Source organism: Anabrus simplex, chromosome 5 (genome assembly GCF_040414725.1).
Source record: "Anabrus simplex isolate iqAnaSimp1 chromosome 5, ASM4041472v1, whole genome shotgun sequence".
Lineage (NCBI taxonomy): Eukaryota > Metazoa > Arthropoda > Insecta > Orthoptera > Tettigoniidae > Anabrus > Anabrus simplex.
In genome coordinates this window covers 203,012,638-203,035,050 of record NC_090269.1, presented here as the reverse complement: position 1 = coordinate 203,035,050, position 22,413 = coordinate 203,012,638, and the positions used below count along the sequence as shown (strand labels likewise).

General features: G+C 42.3%; 1 protein-coding gene across 2 annotated transcripts in view; it reads left to right on the top strand.

The window, feature by feature from the left end:
- Prim1 (DNA primase small subunit) overlaps positions 1-22,413 on the top strand; it is a 103,240-nt gene that overhangs the window by 54,874 nt on the left and 25,953 nt on the right. For both annotated transcript variants that reach the window (XR_011018307.1, XM_067148437.2), the window contains exon 6: positions 1,338-1,543. Coding sequence is in view for 1 of the 2 variants with exons in the window: in XM_067148437.2 (XP_067004538.2) it covers positions 1,338-1,543 (206 nt within the window). In the remaining variant the exon portion in view is untranslated. The remainder of the gene's footprint in view (positions 1-1,337; positions 1,544-22,413) is intronic.

Here is a 22,413-nt window from a genome sequence, read left to right as displayed (position 1 = left end):
CTTCACCTTTTAGAAGCCAACTTCGGTCATAATCATCCTTGACAAATATGAACCGAGCACACAGCGTGTTCTGCATGACACTACTGGATACCTCACAATTGTTGTTGACAGGGTAGCTTCTTGTTATGAAGAACAGGTCGGAGGTGTTCTCTGCGACGATTCCCCTTCAGCGGTATTGTGTGTTTTTAAGTGCCAGATCATCCCAGAAGTATCTCTACCGACGTAATTTACTTCTTTTGAATGAACAACCCAACAGGCTGTGCTATGGCATCTCTTCAAAATAACCCACATCCACAACTTACGTTGCATTTCGGACGACATCGTCTTAAAGTTGTTGCGTACAATTACAAGACACCATTACACATTGCACCGTCATATAACGAAGTACATTACTATGACACAAATACTCTATAACATTATAAGGAATATTTCCTTCGTCACCATAATGTCGATGAACACAAGTATTGGTCAAGTGGCTATTGAATGTGGGGTGTGATAAATTGAATAGTGATAACATACATCTGCAATACCAGTCAGTTTCTGTACTTAGTCTGCGGATTCGTGTACTTGCCGCTGCATACAGTGGCAGAATACGTATCCTTCATAATTATGTTATACTGCATCACAATAGATCTCGGTAGAAATGAAAGGAATATACTCCCTAGTCGCTTGTTGACACATATTTACAGAATGGAGAAGGCCTGTAGTTGGCTATTTGCATACTCATCACAAACAATATTCATCTCCGTCTACTGGTAGGCCTATGACACGCTGCTTGCCACACAGTGTGGTGAAATATCGAGACACCGTCTCGGACTGCCCAACACTACTGTAAAATTATTTATGTAAGGAAAGAGTTGGAGACTATGACTTATCATGAAAGAGCGTGGTCAAAAGCTCGAAGAAAGATATCTGAAGAATATCTGAACCACTTGCCAGAGCAAAGATTCAGAAGAGACACAATGTTGTAGAGAAGAATAAAACAAAAAGGAACTATTCAGTTTTATTCCTTCATTAGTTTGAGAGGAAGAAGAGTTGTGTGCAACATTTTTACACAAGGAAGAAACACGACACATTTCAGTTTTTTGTTTAGTCCTCTTACTGATGACTGATCTTCTGTCGGTTTTGAGCTATGTATTGCTTCTTGTTTGGTTGTGTTTATGATCTATCCCTTGTTTACCTACTTTTGGTTTTGTAGACTGTTTAACTTGTCCCTCGTCACCTTTTGTGTTCAGTTTTAATGAGGTTAAGTTTATAAAATTTAGGTACCGTACATGTTATTTTCATAACCTTAGAAAGATTTTTTTCTGTTTTATCTATATCTTTCTCTTATCCAGGGACAACTGAAAAAGAAGCAGCTCTTCCTTTTGGAAGAGATTATGTTGCAGTACACTTATCCACGTTTGGACATCAATGTGACTAAAGGACTTAATCACTTGCTAAAATCTCCATTCTCCATACATCCCAAAACTGGAAGAGTATGTGTTCCATTCAGTGCTAAAAGTGCTGAGAAATTTGACCCTTTTAGTGTTCCTAGTGTAAGGTAAGGAATATTTTTAAAAAAATTATATTTAACTTTTAGTATTTATCGGGTTACTAGCTGTACCCATCCTTATTGGCGGGTTAATCAGAATGAAGGTACAGTTACACTAAGCTGAATATTTGTAAACAGAAGGTTAATTTTGTGTTGCCTGCTCAGTGTTCTCCACAGAAATTTTCGTCAGCCGGGTGGCAGGAATGAGTAGGTGGGCGGGGAATACTGTGTAAAAAAATTAATATATAATAATATAATATAATTAACTAGCTGTAGTACCTGGCGTTGCCTGGTTGGTTTTTGAATGTTTACTTTTAAGAAGAGTATTACCAGTTAGTTATGTGTGAAGTGAATTTTTATAGAATTCCTTTTTGGGATATTGATTTTTACCATCTATTATATAGTTTTAGAGTTATTTAGATGTGTTCGATTTCAAGCTTTAGATTATTTAATTTTCGAGTAAAACTTTGCCCTTGTGGAAGCCCGAATTGACTGGGAAGTATTTGATCCTTTCAAAAAAATAAGTGATAACTACATGTATTTATCTGTCGTGCTATCGATATGATCTACATGATTTCAACTGTCTTTCAGAGTGTCACCAATTCAACACCAAACTCGGTCATTTTAGACTATTTACTATTAAACTTCATTCAGCCTTCCGTCTCAATGGCGGCTGAACGTGGACTTAAATAGTATTCAAAGCGTCACAAGTCATCTCAGCGACAATGGATTCGACATTAATACTGGTTGTTTTGCATTATTTTCAATGCTATCCCCTCCCACTCCCCATCCCCAGCGGGGATTGATATGTTTCATCTCCATAGTATTTTTATTTCCAGATGGTAAGTCATGTGTACCAAGTTTCGTTGAGAGCTGTTCTGGAACATACCCACTTACAGCCATATGTATAACTTAACCATCCAGAGTGTCACAGTTCAACTCAGCAACTGCATGAACGATGGTATTCAACATTAATATCAGTCATTTTCGTTTATTTTATATTTCACCACCTCCGATAAGAGTGCTAGTGGTGTTTTACCCAACAGTATTTTTTTCAGATAGTAAGTCATATGTGTACCAATTTTGTATGAGGGCTCTGTTGGAAAAAACACACATACATCCGAAATTTCGGTCATTTTGGACAATGTCTTTTCCACCCATTTTCATCTCCATCCCGATGGGGGCTGAACATGGTCTTCAATGACGTCCAACGTGTCACTGAACTTCTCAGCGACCTCGAAAACTATGGATTCTACACTATTTTCAATCTCCCCCCCCCCCTCGCCCCCCCACCACAAATGCTAATGAATATTGATTTTTAAAAATCCGGGGGTAACTGTACATCTCAGCGACCTGGAAAACCATGGATTTGACACTATTCTATTTTCTGTTATTATTATTATTATTATTATTATTATTTATTATTAGGTTTGTTACAACCCCTGAGGATCACGAGTGACTTGTTCGGTACGTCTTCTTTCTTCCCAATACCTCTTCATTCTCTCACTCCTCCTCTTTCTCTCGGCTTCCGTGATCTGAATCTGGATCCTGGTGTCTGTCCATCTGTGACCTTCCACGAGCTTTTTGTATTTGGACCTATCCTGTACTGTCATCAGTGGATATTTTTCCTTTATGCCAATAGTCTCCCAATCTTCTCTGACTTCCTGCATCCACTTATTTCCAGTTAAGCAGGTTGCATTCCATATCTTCTTCGTCAGCCTACTGTCATCCATCCTCATGAGATGTCCAACAAATCCTAACCTTCTCTTTCTTATCACACTCGAGATTGGTTCTATACTCACATATAGTTCCTGCCTTGATCGGTGTACCCAGATTTCACCTTGCTTATTGGTGCCCCATATATGTCTCAAGATTCTTCTTTCCTCCTTCTCCAATTGTATACAAGCTCTCTTGCCCAATGTCAGCGTTTCAGTTGCATATAATGCAGCATTCCTGATGGTTATCATGTAGTGTCGCAGTTTGGCGTTCCTCGAGAGGTTCTTCTTTCCATATGTAGTCATGGCTGCATATCGTAGTTTCAGCAGCAGTTGAGCTCTGTCTGTGGTACTTTTGTTGCTTTGTACTTTACACGTGATGTTCTCACCTAGGTACCGGAAGCTGTCGACTCTCTCTACCACTTGGCCTTTTACATTCCAATCGGTCTTCGTATTCAGTACCTTCGTCTTGTTGTAGGCTATTTTCAGACCAACCTTTGCTGCAATCTCTGCTAGATTAGCTAGTGCCAACTTTGCGTCTTCTTCCTTCTCATGTAACAACACCATATCATCTGCGAAGGCAAGGCAATCCACTATGACATTGTTTTTGATCTTATATCCAATCTGTACACCTTCAATTCCTATGGTTTTATTCAACTGTCTCCACTTCATCCAAAACTAGGTTAAATAATATTGGCGACAGACCATCCCCTTGTCGGACTCCTGTCTTAATTTCAAAGCTGTCTGACAACATTCTCCGGTATCTTACTCTAGCAGTTGTATCCTTCAATGTTTCCCCCACCAATCCATGTGTCGTAGAATACAATCCTCTGTCGCGTAGGATGTTCAGTAGTGTGTTCCTGTCTATTGAATCGTAGGCTTTTGCGAAGTCTACAAATGTAACTATTGTGTCCTTTCCTTTCCTGTGTCTGTGTTCTATGATTCTCTTGAGTCCAAAGATCTGTTCTACGCAGCTTCTCCCTTTCCGGAAACCACCCTGGTATTCTCCTATGGTCGATTCAAGCTGTGCTTCCACTCTGTTCAGCAATAATCTCGAGAGTATCTTGTACCCAATATTTAGCAGTGAGATACCTCTGTAGTTATCCAGTATTCTTTTGTCTCCTTTCTTATGTACTGGTATAATTATGGCTTCTTTCCAGTCGCTAGGTATCTTCTTATTTATCCAGATATCCATTATTATTCTGTACATGCTTTCTTCCATTGCAGGACCACCCCATTTGATCTCCTCGGCGCATACACCATCATTACCTGCCGCTTTGTTGTTCTTGAGATCCTTGATTGCCTTCACAACTTCTGTTCTGGTGGGTGCTCGTCCATGGTTGATGTCTCTGCTATACTGTAGAGTAATACTCCCTGTGGGTGCTTCTGTGTTCAGTAGATCCTTGAAATATCTTGCCATTTCCTGGCATACATCTTTTTCTCCTATTTTCAACTCGCCATCTTGTCCTTTCTCAAAAGGTTCTCTCGCCTCATAATCCTTTATCCTGCTCTTCATCTCCTTAAAGAAGGATCGTGATTTGTTATTCTTAAACGCATGATCAGCTTCTTCCAGCCTCTCATTCCACCTTTTCCTTCTGGCATTCCTGATCGTCTTGGCAGCCATCTTTCTCTCTGTCTCGAAAGTTGACAGGTCCTCTTCCTTCTTGGTAGTCTGCCAACTTACCCACATCTTCCTCCTGTACTCTACCGCCTCTTCACATTCTTCTGTCCACCATTCGTGCTTCCTTCTCTTGTTATTAGTGGCCAATCGTTTGGATTCTTCTCTAACCTTATCCTTTAAGTTTTCCCATTTACTCTCCACTGTCAGGTTCTTCATGTACTGATCTTGGTTTTTGTTCAGCAGTTCTCTGTCGATCTGGTGTGAGTTTGTGTTTGTGTTTCTCCTAGTTCTGTTTGGTATCCATCTACATTTGATTTCAGTAAGATAGTGGTCAGACTCCATTCTGCTGTTTTTCCTGACTTTGGTGTTCATGATCTCTGCATGATTTTTGTCTCGGATCGCTACGTGTTCTATCTGCCTTTCACCAATTCTATTGCCCGGACTTACCCAGGTTGTCTTTTTACTCGCCTTGGCTTTGTAGCGTGTGGTCATGATTCTCATCTTGTGTCTTTTGCACAAGTTCGCAAGCCTTTGTCCATTCTTATTTGTTCTCTTGTGTGCAGGGTAATCCCCTACAGGGCCTTTGAATCTCCTTTCAGTGCCTAGTTGTGCATTGAAATCCCCCAGCAAGATCGTGACACCTCTCTTGTTTGCTTCCGTTACTACCTTATCCAGTGTGTTCCAGAAGTTCTCTGCCCCTGCCTTGTCTGTTTTGTTCTTATCATTTGTGTGGGCGTGTGCATTGACAAGTGTATAAGTTTTATTGCCAGTTTTCATCATCAAGTATGACAATCTCTCATTCACACCCTTCCAGTCAATGACACTACTCAAGAAGCTTCGGTCTACTATAAACGCCGTACCAAACATAAACGGCTGTTGTTTCATCTTGATACCCGGTTTTCCCTTCAAAATTACATATCCTTCTGATTCCACCGTATCTTCATCTCTGAATCTCGTTTCCTGTAGAACCAGCATGCTGATTCCATGTTCCCTCATTGCATCTAGGACTTGTTTCAGTTTCCCCACTCTGATCATGGTCTGTATGTTGATGGTTCCTAGTTTAAAAGTTCTCTTGGGTCTGATCTTTTGTGACCAGCGTATTGAGGATGTTGAGGTATTGGGGAGCTCCGACTCTCCCTCCACGCACGATACAGGTCCCCCAGAATCCGACAACCTGCTTGCGTCGACTGAGGTCGACGGGGGATTAACCCCCTGGGGTAAAGTAGTGATTATCATGTGCTCCATGGTTACTTCACAAGCCGAAGTATTAAGCTGGGCTACCGCAATATCGGTAGCGTTGTTACAACTGAGGTAATGAGCCCCAGAGGGCATTTTATACCTTCTGCCAGGATAATGTTTACCTTAGTTGGTCAGGGCAGGGAGTAGGCATTTCCTCCATACCCTCCTGAATAGCTATGGTTTTCCCGCCAGTACTCGGGAGGCTGACTGCAGTGGTTTCCCACTGGGCGATTATTATTATTATTATTATTATTATTATTATTATTATTATTATTATTATTTCTCACTCCCCTCTTGACCCCCACCCCTAACCCCCTCTAGGGACACCATGACCTTGACATCGGTGTGGGGGCTTGAGTGCTTGTTGATCCCGAGGGCTGTGCCAGCTCAGGGTTACCCATGCTGGATTGGCCTTGGTGTAGGGCCAGACTAACAAGGTGTCCCCCAAGTTGCCTGTAAGGTGTCTGTGCTCTTTAGATTTCATAACTATTTCTACCCTTCTATACTCACATTCTTAAATTTCTTTCCTCTTCCTGTCCAGCCAACCTCTCTACCTCGGGTAGAACAGGATAGTATGGAGGTTTTATCCTCCCCCAATCGCAAGTTTCGGGTCGTGGCGAGGTGATGCATGGCTACTGGGAGAGTAGTTCTTAGCGACCCAACCCAATCACAAGTTTCGGGTCGTCGCGAGGTGATGAATGGCTACTGGGAGAATAGTTCCTAGCGACCCCCCTTCAGATACCGGGCGCCCTCTGGAGTATATAGCCTTGCCTTCGGTACGTCAGGGCTCTGCCGAAGGTCGACCTTTTATATCCCGGGTACTCTTGGGACATGTATGGTTTTTGAGTTTGATTTTGGTTTTAATTCTTCGAAGGCTGTAGGCCTTAAAACTGCATCTTTAAATTGTACCGCAAAGAAACGTAAACGCTTCAACAGAGCCGATGATTTGTTCAATAGGGAAACGTGTGAGGAAAATCTGCCTCGATTCCTGGTTGCCTCCAGAGTCGATGGACAGAGCTTCCTTCCAGAAAATCAGTTTCTAATCAGTAATGCTGTGGAGGATATTGTTGTTGGAGAGGTTGATGAGATGCGGAAGCTACGAGACGGCTCCGTACTTATCAAGACTAATACGGTTGTACAGAGTAAGAGGTTACTGGAAGCTACAATGTTCGGACCAGTACCTGTTAAGGTGGAAAAGCACAAGTCCCTGAACTCCATTAAAGGAGTCATCTTTCACAGGGACTTAGTCAAAGCCTCTGATGATGATCTCATCCGAAGCCTTGCACGTTGGGGAGTTTCCGACGTCAAGAGGCTCAAGAGGCGTGTCGGAGCTAATCTTCACGACACAGGTGCTTTCATACTCACCTTTGACAAACAGACACTGCCCGAACGAATTAGAGTTTCAATGTATACGCTGACAGTTCGACCGTATATTCCAGCACCTATGCGCTGTTACAACTGCCAACGGTTTGGTCACACATCACTGCGCTGCCAAGGCTCAGCAACTTGTGGGGAATGTGGAAAAGGGGCACATACCGGTGTAGAATGCACACCACCACCCGTGTGTGTAAACTGCACAGGTGAGCATGCCCCGCGATCCAAGAATTGTCCTATATTCAAGGAAGAAAAGAAGATCCAGGAGATTAAGACACTGGATAAACTATCTTATCCAGATGCCCGGAGGAAATTTAAATCAATGGCCCCATAGTCTATCTACAGGAATCTCGTTTGAAATCTGGACACGACACGACTATGAGAGGATATCATCTTTATTCCAAGGATAGATTAGCTGTGGATGGTGCGGCAACTGGGGGCGTTTGTACCCTAGTTCGCTCCGACATCTTCAGCGAAGAAGTACCGCTCCGTACTCAGCTAGATGCAGTTGCAGTTCGCACTCCGTTGCCAGTAATGACAACGGTGTGCAACGTGTACTTTCCACCGGACTACGATCTTGAAACGCATGCATTACAAGATTTGATCGCTCAGTTGTCTCCTCCTTTCCTCATGCTGGGAGATGTGAACGCCCGTAACACACTATGGGGTTCTCCGTCTTCCTGTGCTAGGGGGAGGATGCTCGAGCGACTGATCAATCTGTTTGATCTTTGCGTGCTTAATACAGGGGAACCGACACACTTCAGCAGCGCACATGGCACTTTCTCACACCTGGATGTCACGTGCAGCTGTGCGCTAGTTCCCCTGCCACGATGGCAAGTACACGATGACCTCTGTGACAGTGACCACTTCCCGATAATTCTATCTATCTTGAATCAAAGACAGTCCGAAGTACCCAAGCGCTGGTTACTTCGGCGGGCAAACTGGCCAGATTTTTCAAATCGCGCAGTGATGGCCGATGATATGCTGGAGTCTGTTGACGACCACGTCTCTTCCATTACTACGGGAAGTTTGGTTGCTGCAGAGGAAAAAATTCCTTCCTCGTCCGGTATTCATCGCCGGAAACAGGTCCCATGGTGGACGGACGAAATTGCAGCAGCCATAGGTGATCGCCGACGGGCTTTTAAGCATTATTGTGTACCGGGCGGGTTGGCCGTGCGCGTAGAGGCGCGCGGCTGTGAGCTTGCATCCGGGAGATAGTAGGTTCGAATCCCACTATCGGCAGCCCTGAAGATGGTTTTCCGTGGTTTCCCATTTTCACACCAGGCAAATGCTGGGGCTGTACCTTAAGGCCACGGCCGCTTCCTTCCAACTCCTAGGCCTTTCCTATCCCATCGTCGCCATAAGACCTATCTATGTCGGTGCGACGTAAAGCCCCTAGCAAAAAAAAAAAAAAGCATTATTGTCGGAATCCTACGATGGCCAATCATATCACATTTAAGCGTCTGCGCGCAAAGGCCCGTTTTTTTATTCGAGAAAGTAAGAAAGCTATGTGGGAAAGTATGTGTCTTCTATGACTGCACATACTCCGTCATCACAAGTGTGGACAAAACTCCGCCGTATTGTCGGTGTACAGAATGTGCCCTCAGTACCCGGAATCTCCATTAATGGAGATATACGATTCCTTCTGTCATTGCTGACCATATTGCGTCACATTTTGCAGATACGTCCAGCTCTGCAAGATACGACCCTGCATTTCTTCAAATTAAGCGCGAAGCAGAGGCACACCATCTCTTTTTCGCCTCCATTGCTTCGCATCCCTACAACGTACCTTTCACGGAGTGGGAGTTGCAAAGTGCACTCGCGCTATGCAGGGATACGGCTCCTGGACCGGACAAAATCCATAATCAAATGCTTAAGCATTTGAGTGAAGCATTTGAGTGACAGATGTCTCAAGGATATCCTCTGTTCAACAGAATATGGAGTGAGGGAGTATTTCCATCTCAATGGCGTGAGGGAATTGTGATACCAATTCCCAAGCTAGGTAAAGATCCAAAATTCCTGGATAGTTATAGACCAATATGCCTTACAAATGGCCTCTGTAAGCTATTTGAAAGGATGGTTAACCGGCGTCTTGTGTGGGCCATGGAAAAGGAAGGTCTCTTGTCTAACTACCAGTGTGGGTTTTGCTCTCATCGGTCTGCCACTTATCATCTGGTCAGACTGGAGAGCGCCATTCAGGAGGCCTTTCTCCGGAAGGAACACCTAGTCGCTGCGTTTTTTGACCTGGAGAAAGCTTACGACACTACCTGGCGATACGGGATTCTCTCCACACTACACCAGTGGGGATTTCGGGGAAATTTGCCAACGTTTATTGAGAACTTCATGTCCCTCCGTCTCTTTCGAGTCCGAGTAGGGAATGCATTTTCTCAATATTACGTTCAGGAAAATGGAGTACCTCAGGGATCGGTCACGCTGTTCGCAATTGCCATCAACGGCATCGTTACCGCTGCTGGGCCCGCAGTCGTTCCTTCGCTGTATGTAGACGACTTAGCTCTACATTACAGCTCCGGAAGGGTGGCGTTTGCAGAAAGACAGCTACAGCAAGCTATTAACCGAGTCGACAGTTGGGCCCTGCAACCTGGTTTTAGATTTTCAGCAGCGAAAACCTCAGTTGTACACTTCTGTCGACGTCGGCCTGTTCATCCCGAACCAGAGCTCCGCTTGCGAAACAGTGTCTTACCAGTGGTTGACACCTGCAGATTCCTGGGTCTCCATTTTGATAAGAGACTTACGTGGCAGCCCCACATCCGTCAGTTGAAGGTTGCCTGCATGAAGAGACTGAACATGCTTAAGTTTCTCAGCGGCACCTCGTGGGGGGGCTGACCGTGCGGTACTGCTACGATTTTACACGGCGACGGTCCTCTCCCGAATAGACTATGGAAGTGTGCCTTATGGCTCGGCATCAAAATCTGCGCTGAGCCTTTTGGACAGTATTCACCATAGTGGAGTAAGGCTGGCAACGGGAGCTTTCCATACTAGCCCCATTCCCAGCTTACTCGCAGAAGCGGGAGTTCCACCTTTACGGATAAGGAGGCAGCAGTTACTTCTCACATACGCTACCAAAATTCGTGAAATGCCGCTACATCCAAGCTATCAATGCATCTATCGTACCCAATACCACCAGAAGTGCCAAGACCGGCCGAATGCCACACGGCCGGTTGGGTTTCGGATTGATAGCTTGTGTCATGATTTGAATATCAATATCGGTGGTTGTCTTGAACAAACGCTTAGCGAGGTACCTCCGTGGTTGGTTCCGCAACCGGATATACGCCTAGATCTGCTCCGTGGACCCAAGGTGAACACGGATTCCTCCGTTTATCGGAGGTATTTCCAGGACTTCGTTCACCAATATCCGGCTGCGAGACTTATCTTCACGGATGGTTTTAAAATCGGAGATAATGTTGGTTGCTCTTTCGTCATTGATGATGTGAGCACGAAGATCTCGCTCCCTAAAGTATGTAACGTGTATACTGCAGAGCTTTACGCCATCTTAGAGGCTCTGCAGTTTGCACTGTGTGACGAAAGAAGCCACTTTCTTATGTGTACCGATTCGTTAAGCTCTCTGCAGTCTATTGAAACCTGATTCTCGCAACACCCACTGGTACAGCAGATACATGACCTTCTAGCCAGGTTAGGGGATGCTGGCACCAGAATCACTTTCACGTGGCTTCCAAGCCACGTTGGGATTGCGGGAAACGAACTTGCGGATGAAGCTGCAAAGGAAGCTGTACTTTTACCTCCAAGACCAGTCAATGTACCTGCTAAGGATATTTGTTCTCAGCTATGTCGAACCATCTTGGCATCCTGGGAATCGGAGTGGCTAGATATCCGAACTCCCAACAAGCTGAGAACAATTAAGAAGACAACTACCGTGTGGCAGTCCTCTTTCCGACCTTCACGGAGAGAGGCCATAGTACTATGCAGGCTGAGGATAGGTCATTTACGATCCACGCACTCTTATCTCCTAAGGAGAGAAGACCCCCCAGGGTGTTCTTGTGGTACCGACTTCACCGTGGCCCACATCCTCACAGAGTGCGCCGATCTCTCTGGCCTAAGACGGAGCCTCGGCCTGCAGGAAACACTCGAACGCATACTAGCCGATGACGCGACTACTGCTAATCTCGTCATCCGCTTTATGTGCGACAGTGGACTTATCAAGGGTATATAAATTACAAGTGCACTGTTACTCAGGGAACATACGTTCCCTTTTGAAACGTTAGTAATCCTTTCGGCCTAGTTAGATAATTGTTTTTTGTTTTATTTTGTACTGTGTTTCCAAATTCCTTTGTTGAATAAAAAATTTTGTTTTATATTTTAAATTTCTTTTCCACTTATTTGTTCAGAGAGGATGATTACCTCGTTGTACTTCCTCTTAAAACAAAAATCACCACCACCACCACCCCCACCCCTAAGGGATAAAAAAATCCGCCGTGTCACTATTCATCTCAGCGACAAATAAAACTACGGACTCAACATTATTTTCGATTATTTTTATGTCTCACACCCCCCTCGCCGTCCATCCCAAAAGAGGCTCAATATATAATTATTGTTGTTGTTGTTGTTATTATTATTATTATTATTATTATTATTATTATTATTATTATTATATCTCGCTCCCCCGTTGCCCGCATCCCAAAGGGGGTTGCAACTGGATGTAAAAAAATGACCGTACCGGGCGAGTTGGCCGTGCGGTTAGGGGCGCACGGCTGTGAGCTTGCATCTGGGAGATAGTGGGTTTGAATCCCACTGTTGGCAGCCCTGAGGATGGTTTTCCATGGTTTCCCATTTTCATACCTGGCAAATGCTGGGGCTATACCTTAATGAAGGCCACGGCCGCTTCCTTCCTATCCCATAATCGCCATAAGACCTATCTGTGTCGGTGCGACGTAAAGCCACTAGCAAAAAAAAAGTTCGGAGTGCCATTAGTCAACTCAGCGACCCGGAAAACTATGGATTCAACACAATTTTCGTCCGACTCTTCTGAACGGTCAGCGTTCTGGCCTTCGGTTCAGAGGGTCCCGGGTTTGATTCTCAGCCAGGTCGGGGATTTTTACCTTAATTGGAATTCCAGTGGCATGGGGGCTGGATGTATATGTTGTCTTCATCATCATTTCATCCTCATCACGACGCGCAGGTCGCCTAAGGATGTCAAAAATAAAGACCTGCATGTGGCGAGCCGAACCCGTCCTGGGATATCCCGGCACTAAAAGCCATATGACATTTCAACACAATTTTCAATTATTTTTATGTCCCTCCCCATCGACCACCACCCGCAAAGAATAAAAAAAATCTGGAGTGTCACTATTCATTTCGGCATCCCCGAAAAATATGGATTCGACACTATTTTCGATTATTTTTATGTCTCACTCCTCCCTCTATTCATCACAGCGACCGCGAGAATTATGGATTCAGCACTAATTTCGATTATTCTTACATCTCGCCCCCCCCCCCCCCCCCCCTCTCGACCCCCAACCTTAGGGGATAGTGTCTGAAGTGTCACTATTCATCTCAGCGCCCCCAAGAACAATGGATTCGACACTATTTTTCTATTATTTTTATATCACACTACCCCTTCGTCCCCACCTGTAAGGGATATAAAGTCCGGAGTGTCACTATTCATCTCAGCACCCTGAGAACTACGGATTCGACACTTTTTTCGATTGCTTCTATATTTCACTCCCCCTGCACCCCCACGCCAAAGGGGGCTGAAATTGGACTTTAAAAAATTCCGAGTGCCACTATCCATCTCACCTATCCCGAGAACTATGGATTCGACTCTATTTTCGATTATGTTTTATCGCGCTTCCTCCTCGTCCCCCAACCCAAAAGGGGCTGAACTTGAACTTTAAAAGATCCGGAGGGTCACTATTCATCTCAGCAACCCCAGAAAGTATGGATTCAACACTATTTTCGATAATTTTTATAACTCAGCCCCCTTGCCCCCGCCTTTAAGGGAGCTTGTGGTGCCGCATTAAACGGCGTGCAGCTGGGCAAGGACATATTGACACGCAAGTAGTTTTCTGAGTGTGATTGCAGCCACAGAATGGATACCAGGCATGTAAGCATATCGTACACATGTGATGAGTTTGGAAAGTGTGTATGACAGGACAGGGAGGGTCAATAGACATCATATAGGCTTTTGGGTCTGTTCTAAATCCTTCCCATTCCCATCCGTGGGGAAAGACGCCAAACTGAGCGCAACATTTTATACATGGATTTCAAAACAAAACAAACAACAACTTTAATCTTCCTTCCCCGTTGTGTGTTCGCCAGTCATACAATAATATTGCACACCCAGGGTATGTTACGGTACATCACATTTTGTGTACGATAGTTTACAGTACATGCCTGGTATCTGTTCGGTGGCTGGAATCAATGCCAGGAAACAGCTTCCGTGCCAATACTTCCTTGGCCGACAGCACGCTGTCTGATATGGCACGCAAAAACCCTAATGCTGTTTTTATTGATGTCTCAAAAAGTAACTGTCCGATTTTAAAAATACTTACATATTTGAACTTGTACGCAGTTGAACTTTTAGGCCAGCTGTATACATTCGTGCCATTCCATTTTAAGAATATGGAGTTAGTATTAATATCTCGGTTATTAATCATCCCATGAGAATAAGTAGCAAGTTATTTTACAAGCCCCTGGGTATCATTTACGAATATGAAAACAGAATACAGATATCTTTAATGGTTTAGACATTATTTGCATGTAACATCTTAGGTGAATAACCCTGTATACAGTATAGACCAATAGATAGATTATATAGACTCGCCTTTGCTTGTTGGGAACTCCCAGTTGCTCTTCGTTAGGAGTGGATGATAACTCGTGTCTTTCCACTGTTGATATTGTATACTTTTCACAGTTTCTTAAATATTTTGCACATCGAATACATAGCTACATTCTTCAAACTGGGCAGACCTATCAAAATTGGTCCTATGACATGAAAGTACATCTTGATCACGCCATGTTGGATTGCTATTTCCAAATAACAGGCATAAGAATGAATCTCCTATCAAGAAAGGTACTTCATAAAACATGACAGCGTGTTCCCACCCTCCTATATGCAGCATTTAAGACTGGATTATCATGATATAGCGTTAGCTGCTGTCGCTTAGCGACAGTCTGTACATCAAGTCAATCCAATCTTGGTGCGGCTTTGCAATTTAATAAAATCACATAAAATGACTCATAATAATAAAACTACCTATCCGATTTCGTTCAAACCACTTTATAATCCCTCCCTTGAGTAATAAGAGCAACTTGTGAATTTTTCAGCGAAATCGGTCCAGTAGTTTTTGAGTCTACTAATCTCAGATATACCAACATCCAATTTTATATATATATATTTCAATTTATTCACCTCACGGTAAACATTAACTGAAAAATTGAACTATTTTAGTTTTATTATCACGAACAAGGCATACCAGTATGCCTCTAAACGACATGTGAAGGATAGTTGCCCTCCCCGCCCGTGGCTAAATGACAAATTAAAAATATGATGGCTTGCCGTGATGCATCTTTCCAAAAGTACAAGAGAACTCTCAATGAATGTGATTTTGAAAACTACTGTGTGCTTAGGAACAGAGTCAAGCAAGTCCTAAGAAATCAGAAATATAAACACTTCGACTCTCTTTCAGGTAAACTAAACAGAAGTAACGCTTGGAAACATCTTCGTTCACTGGGTATTGTGAAAGGTCAGTAACAAGATATGGAGCCAATGATTGTTTCCCCTGATGAACTTCATACATATTTTTCAATTAACCAGCCAGACTTCAATGCTTACCAATCATCCACTCTACCACCTAATCAACAAAGTTTTACTTAAAATTACTTATATTGGTATTATAAATTTACTCATTTGGGACAAATATTTCAGGTTCCGTATGGGAATCAACATCTGTATCATCTGATGGCCAAGCAGGCATCAATTTTTGGTAAGGAGACAAAGTCTCTCATAGTGCAATGGCTCTGCTGGTGGCTTCAAGTAGCCTACGCAGTGGCCTCCACGGTATGCACTAGCCATGCGTCTTGGTGGGTATGCTAAGTACCATCTGATGAGCCTAACTTAGCACATGGGGGCGAAACGCTGGCAACTGGGAATGAGTTAGCCGGAAAATTTATAATGTCCAATGACGGACCATTTATATGGTATTATAAATTTACTCATTCGGGACAAATATTTCAGGTTCCCTATGGGAATCAACATCTTTATCATGAAGTTTTACTTTCCAAGCTGTCTTTGGCAACCGAGTTAAGAAAGTACCGTATTTCTCCAAATCCAAGACGACCGAGTGCAAGACGACTCCCACTTTCGCCTTCAAAAAAATTAAATCTGGCTTAAAAAGTGCTTTCTTAAATCATACTTTTATTTATAACAAATTTCATTTTTAATTTGAGACAAAATAAACACATACAAGTATCATGTATATCGTACCTACTTCCCTAATAATTTTCATTGGAGATATCTGATATTTCCTTTGAAAGTTCGGGGAATTGCTCTTCGTGATCCCACATTTGTATCGCATCTTGTGTTGGCCTTCCAACCTTGTGTTTTTTTGCACACATACCTCACAATTTTATGTTTGACTTCTTTAAAGCGTCCTTGTTGCGAGCCACTGATTACCTTTCTTGTACACTATGCAGTTTTAGACTATCTTTGTCTACACACCAACACCGAACATGGGCGTTAGTTATGCCATATTTTCATGCAGCTGCAAAATTATTCTTTATTTCTGTATGTTTAATAACCATTAATTTAAAATTGGCATCATAATGTCGACGAAATCCCGTTAAAAATTTGCTGGCAACACCTGTTCTATGTGTCTCTACAATATGACGATCCATCACGAAAAATATGCGAACAGTACACATTTTTAGACGACCTTTGTCTTCATGCCAACGTTAAGCATTTGCTTTAGTTATGCCATATTTTCTTGCAGCTGCACGATTATTCTCAATTTCTGCATGTTTAATAACCAGTAATTTAAAATTGGCATCATAATATTGAACAGAATCCGTTGAAAACTTGCTAGCAGTACTTGTTTCACGTGTGTCTACAATACAGCGATCCATCACGAAAGTATTCCTTTTGACTTTAAAACTCTATTAAGCGATAGGTACAACTGGCTGCCGCTAGATGCACGTCTCGCTTGCTGGCTTCAGCGGTTAGCGATGTATAGTATAATAAAGCCGCAGACGTTGAAGGTCAACGAGTTTAGTGCGCCATGATATAGTCATTTTGCCTTTGGCATTTTTTGCGCTCATACCTCACAATTTCATCTTGGACTAATGTAAAGCGTCCTTGATATGGGCCACTGAATGCATTTCTTGTACAGTACGCATTTTTTAAGCTATCTTTGGCTTGCCGCTAACGTCTAACATTGGTTTTAGTTGTGCCGTATTTTCTTGCGGCTGCACAATTATTCTTTAATTTACGCGTGTTTAATAACCATTAACTTAAAATTGGCATAAAATATCGACAAAAACCTGTTAAAATTTTGCGGCAATACCTGCTCCATGTGTGTCTACAATGCGACGTTGCATTGCAAAAATATTTCTGCTGCCTATAAAATGGTTGCTTTTACTAAGTGCCAGGTACAGTAGACGCGTTATAAATCTGTCACTGAATAACCGTGGCATTTCTAAGAATTCTGAGGGTTGCATCCTTGCTGTTACAATTCAAATTACATTTCCTGCGCAGCTGGGGCTCGGAAGTACATTATGGTCGACTTTGCAATTATCTCAAGAGAGTAGGCCTAATGTTTTGATGCAATTCTGCAGATTTGAGAAACATTTTTCTAGAGGCTAGTAGAATGTCATTCTGTCTTCACTATTTTCCAAGAACCAGTGACGTTACACAAAGGTGCTGTACAATCAACGGCCCTGGCTAGCGATGTGTAATAATGACGCGTACATTGAAGGTCGAATTTCGTGCGCGTGCTCTGTGGGGGTGAAGGGAAGCAGCTTGGTTACCGTGGTAGCTGCCAGTGGTGGCCGTTACTGTTACGTCCCAAATGCAAGATGACCCTTGATTTTTCACATGAAATTCTGAGAAAAGTACATCGTCTTAGATTCGGTGAAATATGATATATATATGTATACATACGCTGCTGGTCAAACGTTTCCAGGCAAAACGTGCACGACTAATGATGGTAATGATAATATCATTGTAACCAAGTTTTCAGGGTTGACGCAAGTGTAAAATGTCTCCCAATGAGTTGGCTCTGCGAATGTGCGGGAGGTCGTTCAAAGTTACAAGTGCTTGGTACTTATCCCGCCATGTGCAGCTTACCGTCTCTCATGTCAACATGTTGTTGCTCAATGGTTGTGCTCTGTGTGGTTCAATTAATGTACTGGTGAAACAGCTTGGTTTCTTTATTAGAAGGGGAGTTGGTTCAGTTCTGATCTTCAAAGAAACTGTATTATAACATAGTTATAATATCATTGCAATCAAAAGTACTATTAATATTGTGACTTTGCCAGTACCACAGATAGCATGATACTTCGTTTCCTTTGTGGAAAGAGAGACAGTGTAGAGTTACGATCAGCATTTAATACGCTTCACGGAGAAAAATGTACAGTACTGGCAGTCACTAGAAAGCTCAAAAAAACCCATACAACAATTAGTGATACCATTTCATGTATGGATAAAACGGGGCCTAAGGAAGACAAAAATCGATCGATCTGGAAGGCCCCGAGTTACGTCAAAAGCTGAAGGCAAATCATTTGCAGTCGGCAAATGAAACATGAAAATTACAGCTCTTGTAGTAAAGTCGTTGACCATAGTTAAGCGTTGCCTCAGAGCTGCTAATCTTTGTGCTAAATTGCAATTAAAAAAGCCAATTCTATGACATGGAAATAAGCAAAAGAGTCTGAAGTTGGCCAAAAGTCCACAAAAAAATTTGACAGTTGAGGACTGGAAAATGGTGCTGTTATCCTGACTGTGTAACACCCACAGTGAAACTTCGTGATGATTTGGGATTGTTTCACATACAGTGGAGTTGGTACGCTGCACCATATACCACATTTGTGGAATAGTTGCATGTACTTGCAGCAAAGGGGGCCTTCTTTGATGAAAAGAAAGTTTGATGTGTTCTGGTGATCTGTGGAAGTAAATATATTGTTAATTCCTTGCTTAGATGTAGTGTAAAAACTTAATTTTCTTGTTAAAAATTGTTTTTAAAAAAATACATATTTGTCAATTCCATGCATGGGTGTGCTAATTTCTTTTAATCTGTCTTTTTCTTTTTACAGTTCAGTGCTTGTCCAGAAACTTTTGACCAACAGTGTATATCTCTATTACATTACATTTCCGTGTCTTATATCATGATTTAACTGTGTCTGTTTCACGTGTTCCACTTTGGCTGCAACATGTTTTCTTATTGCACGTGGTGCTGTTCCTATCAAGGAACATAGTATTTTGGTGGGGGTTAGTTTTAGAAATCATGTAATATTGTTGCAGTATTGGTGGCCATATTTGAATCTCAGATAAGTAGCTCTCATATTTCTAAAAGTATGTAATTAAGAAACTGACGTGCTACAATTTTTTTAAATAATATTTCTGTTTAGGAAGAAATAATGAACCTATAATTTGTGCATGAATTCTGAGATTGTGGTGATGTGACAGCATTTTCCATGGCAGGCAGGGTATGTGAGATAATAGGGTAGTAAGCCAATGTAACATTACATATTGATAAAGTAAACTCGTGTCCTCATCCCGAGGTGGTGCAGCTCTTTTCAGGCACACCCCCAGTGGAGGTGAGCTGCATGTACCATTTCAACCGCATACCAGCCCTCCTCCCATTCTTAAATTTCTGGCAGTACTGGGAATCGAACCCGGGCCCCCAAGGACGGCAGCTTATAACACTAACCGTTACGCTACGGAGGCGATGAAACGGTTTTTACTGCTCTACGAAATAAATTTTCGAAAATCATTATGAATATGCATGTATATCCTGATTTAGGTCTTAGTAAAGTTTGTGGGACCAGTTAATTAGCGAGCTGACCTCTGTAGTGCTGCCTGTACAGAAAATCTCCCTGAAAGATTATTTTCTCATTATCTTCAGTATATGTTCATTGATCTCTATAATATAAAATTGAAATGACATCACATCTAAACTGCGGGGTGGAATTTCATAAAATTTTGTGCAAACATTTTGGAAGGAGCTGTCACATTACAATTGAATTGTTTTTTTGTTTTTTTTTGAAACGACACATGTCAAGATTTTGTCACAGTTAAGGAAAGTAATACAGTCTTTAAGTATAGATCTATCGTTTTCTGCAGAAACTACACACGTCACTGCATTGCTTCATCTGGTAGCTCTGCCTGGTAATAATAGTTTGTTGGAGAAACAGCACTGTCACTGTACGTTTTAGGTGGATATCTCCAAACTAAGCTTTATTGACAAGTGCTGTTTCAAAAAAAAAAAAAAAAAAAGATTCAATTGTTTTATTTGAAAATGTCCGGCTCCGTGGCTAAATGGTTAGCATGCTGGCCTTTGGTCCAAGGGTCCCAGGTCTGGGATTTTAACCTTCATTGGTTAATTCGTATGGCTCAGGGGCTGGGTGAGTGTGCCGCCTTCAACATTAGAAATCATCACAGGTAGGGCCCCATTCTCACGGACGTGCAGCTCGCCTATCAGGCGTCAAATCAAAAGACCTGCACCAGGCTTCTCCGGACGCCATACGCTATTATTATTATTATTATTATTATTATTATTATTATTATTATTATTATTATTATTATTATTTTAAAATATTCAGCTGAATATACACTGGCAGACAAAAAGAGTGGATCACTTTAATTTAAGAGAAAAACCTGTATTTATCTTACGCGTTGCTTTTTATTCATTCATATAACATATTGTTATAAAATGAAATTAACCAATGCTCTGTATACTTCGTACTGATTATCAAAGTTCTCTTTTTTTTTTTTTTTTTTTTTTTGAAGTTTATCAAGAAACTTATTACAGTAAAACCTTGTTACGACATTGTTGCAGGAGACAACAAAACAGAATGTGTTAAGCGAGAAAACGTACTATTGAATATACGAATAAAAGCTATCCGACAAGATATGGAAACACTAGGCACGAATTCTTCCGACATGAGGGCATTTTACGTTGTGTATCTGCGGGTACAGTGATAGCTATATCTACCATTTCTAAAGATGAGAGAAAAGTATTAAAAGGTGTGAAAAACACCGAACAACAAATACGAAAACGTGCGCGGGGGCTAATAAAATAATCGGAGTAGGCCTATTATTGCAGATCACTCTTTCTACAACAAAGTAGAAGCTTTTTATTTCGGTCCAGTGGGTTATTCAACTTTATTTTCTGGTCACACTCTTAGACAATGAATTGGAGGTTACACTCGACCATGTGTGACTGAGAGGAATGCCTTTGGCTGCCAATTTCATAAACTTCGACCAACTCGAATGATTGACTCAAAACTCGAAGGTGCGAGTTCAACATTCGCGATCTCTATGTGCTTTAAGATACGGATGCAGTCCACTTCCTGACAGATTTTAATTTTGTCTTCATTAGTGACGAATTTTATGACTTTTTCTGTATCCACAACTAGGCTTTCACAAGACAAATATGCACCACGCTAGCCAATGTCACACGATTATGTTCCTAATCCAGATATAGGCTACTGTATCACGCAACAAATATTTGCTACACTTCATTGTACTACTCAACACAAAATAAATTCGTAACTTCTGAATGGAATGCGAAATACAAGCACAAATAGGCTTACTGTGTTAAATTCAGAAATCTCGCTGAACATTCCTGAAGCTTCCCATAATCACGCAGCTGTGGCGATGGTTCTTACCCGCGTTGGAGATCAATCACATTTCTTTCACAAGGGATGACAAATAACATTTTCAGGGCTAGGAAATATGTGATCGTACACGTACTAAGCGGTAATAGTGCAAATTCATGACGTGATGAGTGAGGTATTTTTAATGTAGATTTAATATGATGAGAATTGGGACTTTGAATTTATGATGTGCTAAGCGGGAAAACATGGTAATGAGGAATGTACGAACGAGGTTTCACTGTAGATGTTGTAGTTTATGCAAATGTCATCACCTTAATATCGCATTACACTGAGCAAAATTATGAACATACCACTGAGAGTTTTCTTGATGACACTACACTTATCTTGCCTTAGTACTGGATGTTACCTACCACCTCTGGCGATGATTACACAGCCTCCATCCTTTGCAGCATGCTAGCTAGAAGGTCCTGGATCATTTCCGGGGGGGATGAGCGCCCACTCTTCCAGTATTATTGCCTGCATTTCGTTGAGGGTGTCAAAGTTGCGGCGCCAGTCATTTCAGCCAAGCATATCTCACAGATGTTCTATGGGATTGAGGTCTGCACTGCGAGCCAGCCAGTTGGGGGTTCATATCTTAACGTCTCGTAGATATTCTGTCACACAGCGGCCTGCAGGGGGGCATGCATTATTATGCATCGGGATAAAATTTTCATCAACTAAGGTAGCGTAGGGGATTACAACCTCTGTTAACACCTCTGTGATGTAACGCTGTGTATTGCACCTCCATCAATGAAAAGAATTTCCTTCTTGGCCTCAAAGCTGATACCGGCCCATACGGTGACGGAGCCACCCCGAAATGGTGACCTCTCGGAGATGTTGCAAGTTGAATATTGCTCCCCATGCCTTCTCCGCGCGCGCGCTCTCTCTCTCTCTCTCTCTCTCTCTCTCTCTCTCTCTCTCTCTCATTAGGTGACAGGAGGCATAATCGTGACTCATCTGTGAACAGTACCATTGACCACTGCTCCATACTCATATTTCGATGTTGATGTGAAAACTATAATCGAGGTGCTCTGTGCTGTGGAATATGCTGTAGGCTAGTTGCAGGTTTTCTTGAGGTCAAATTG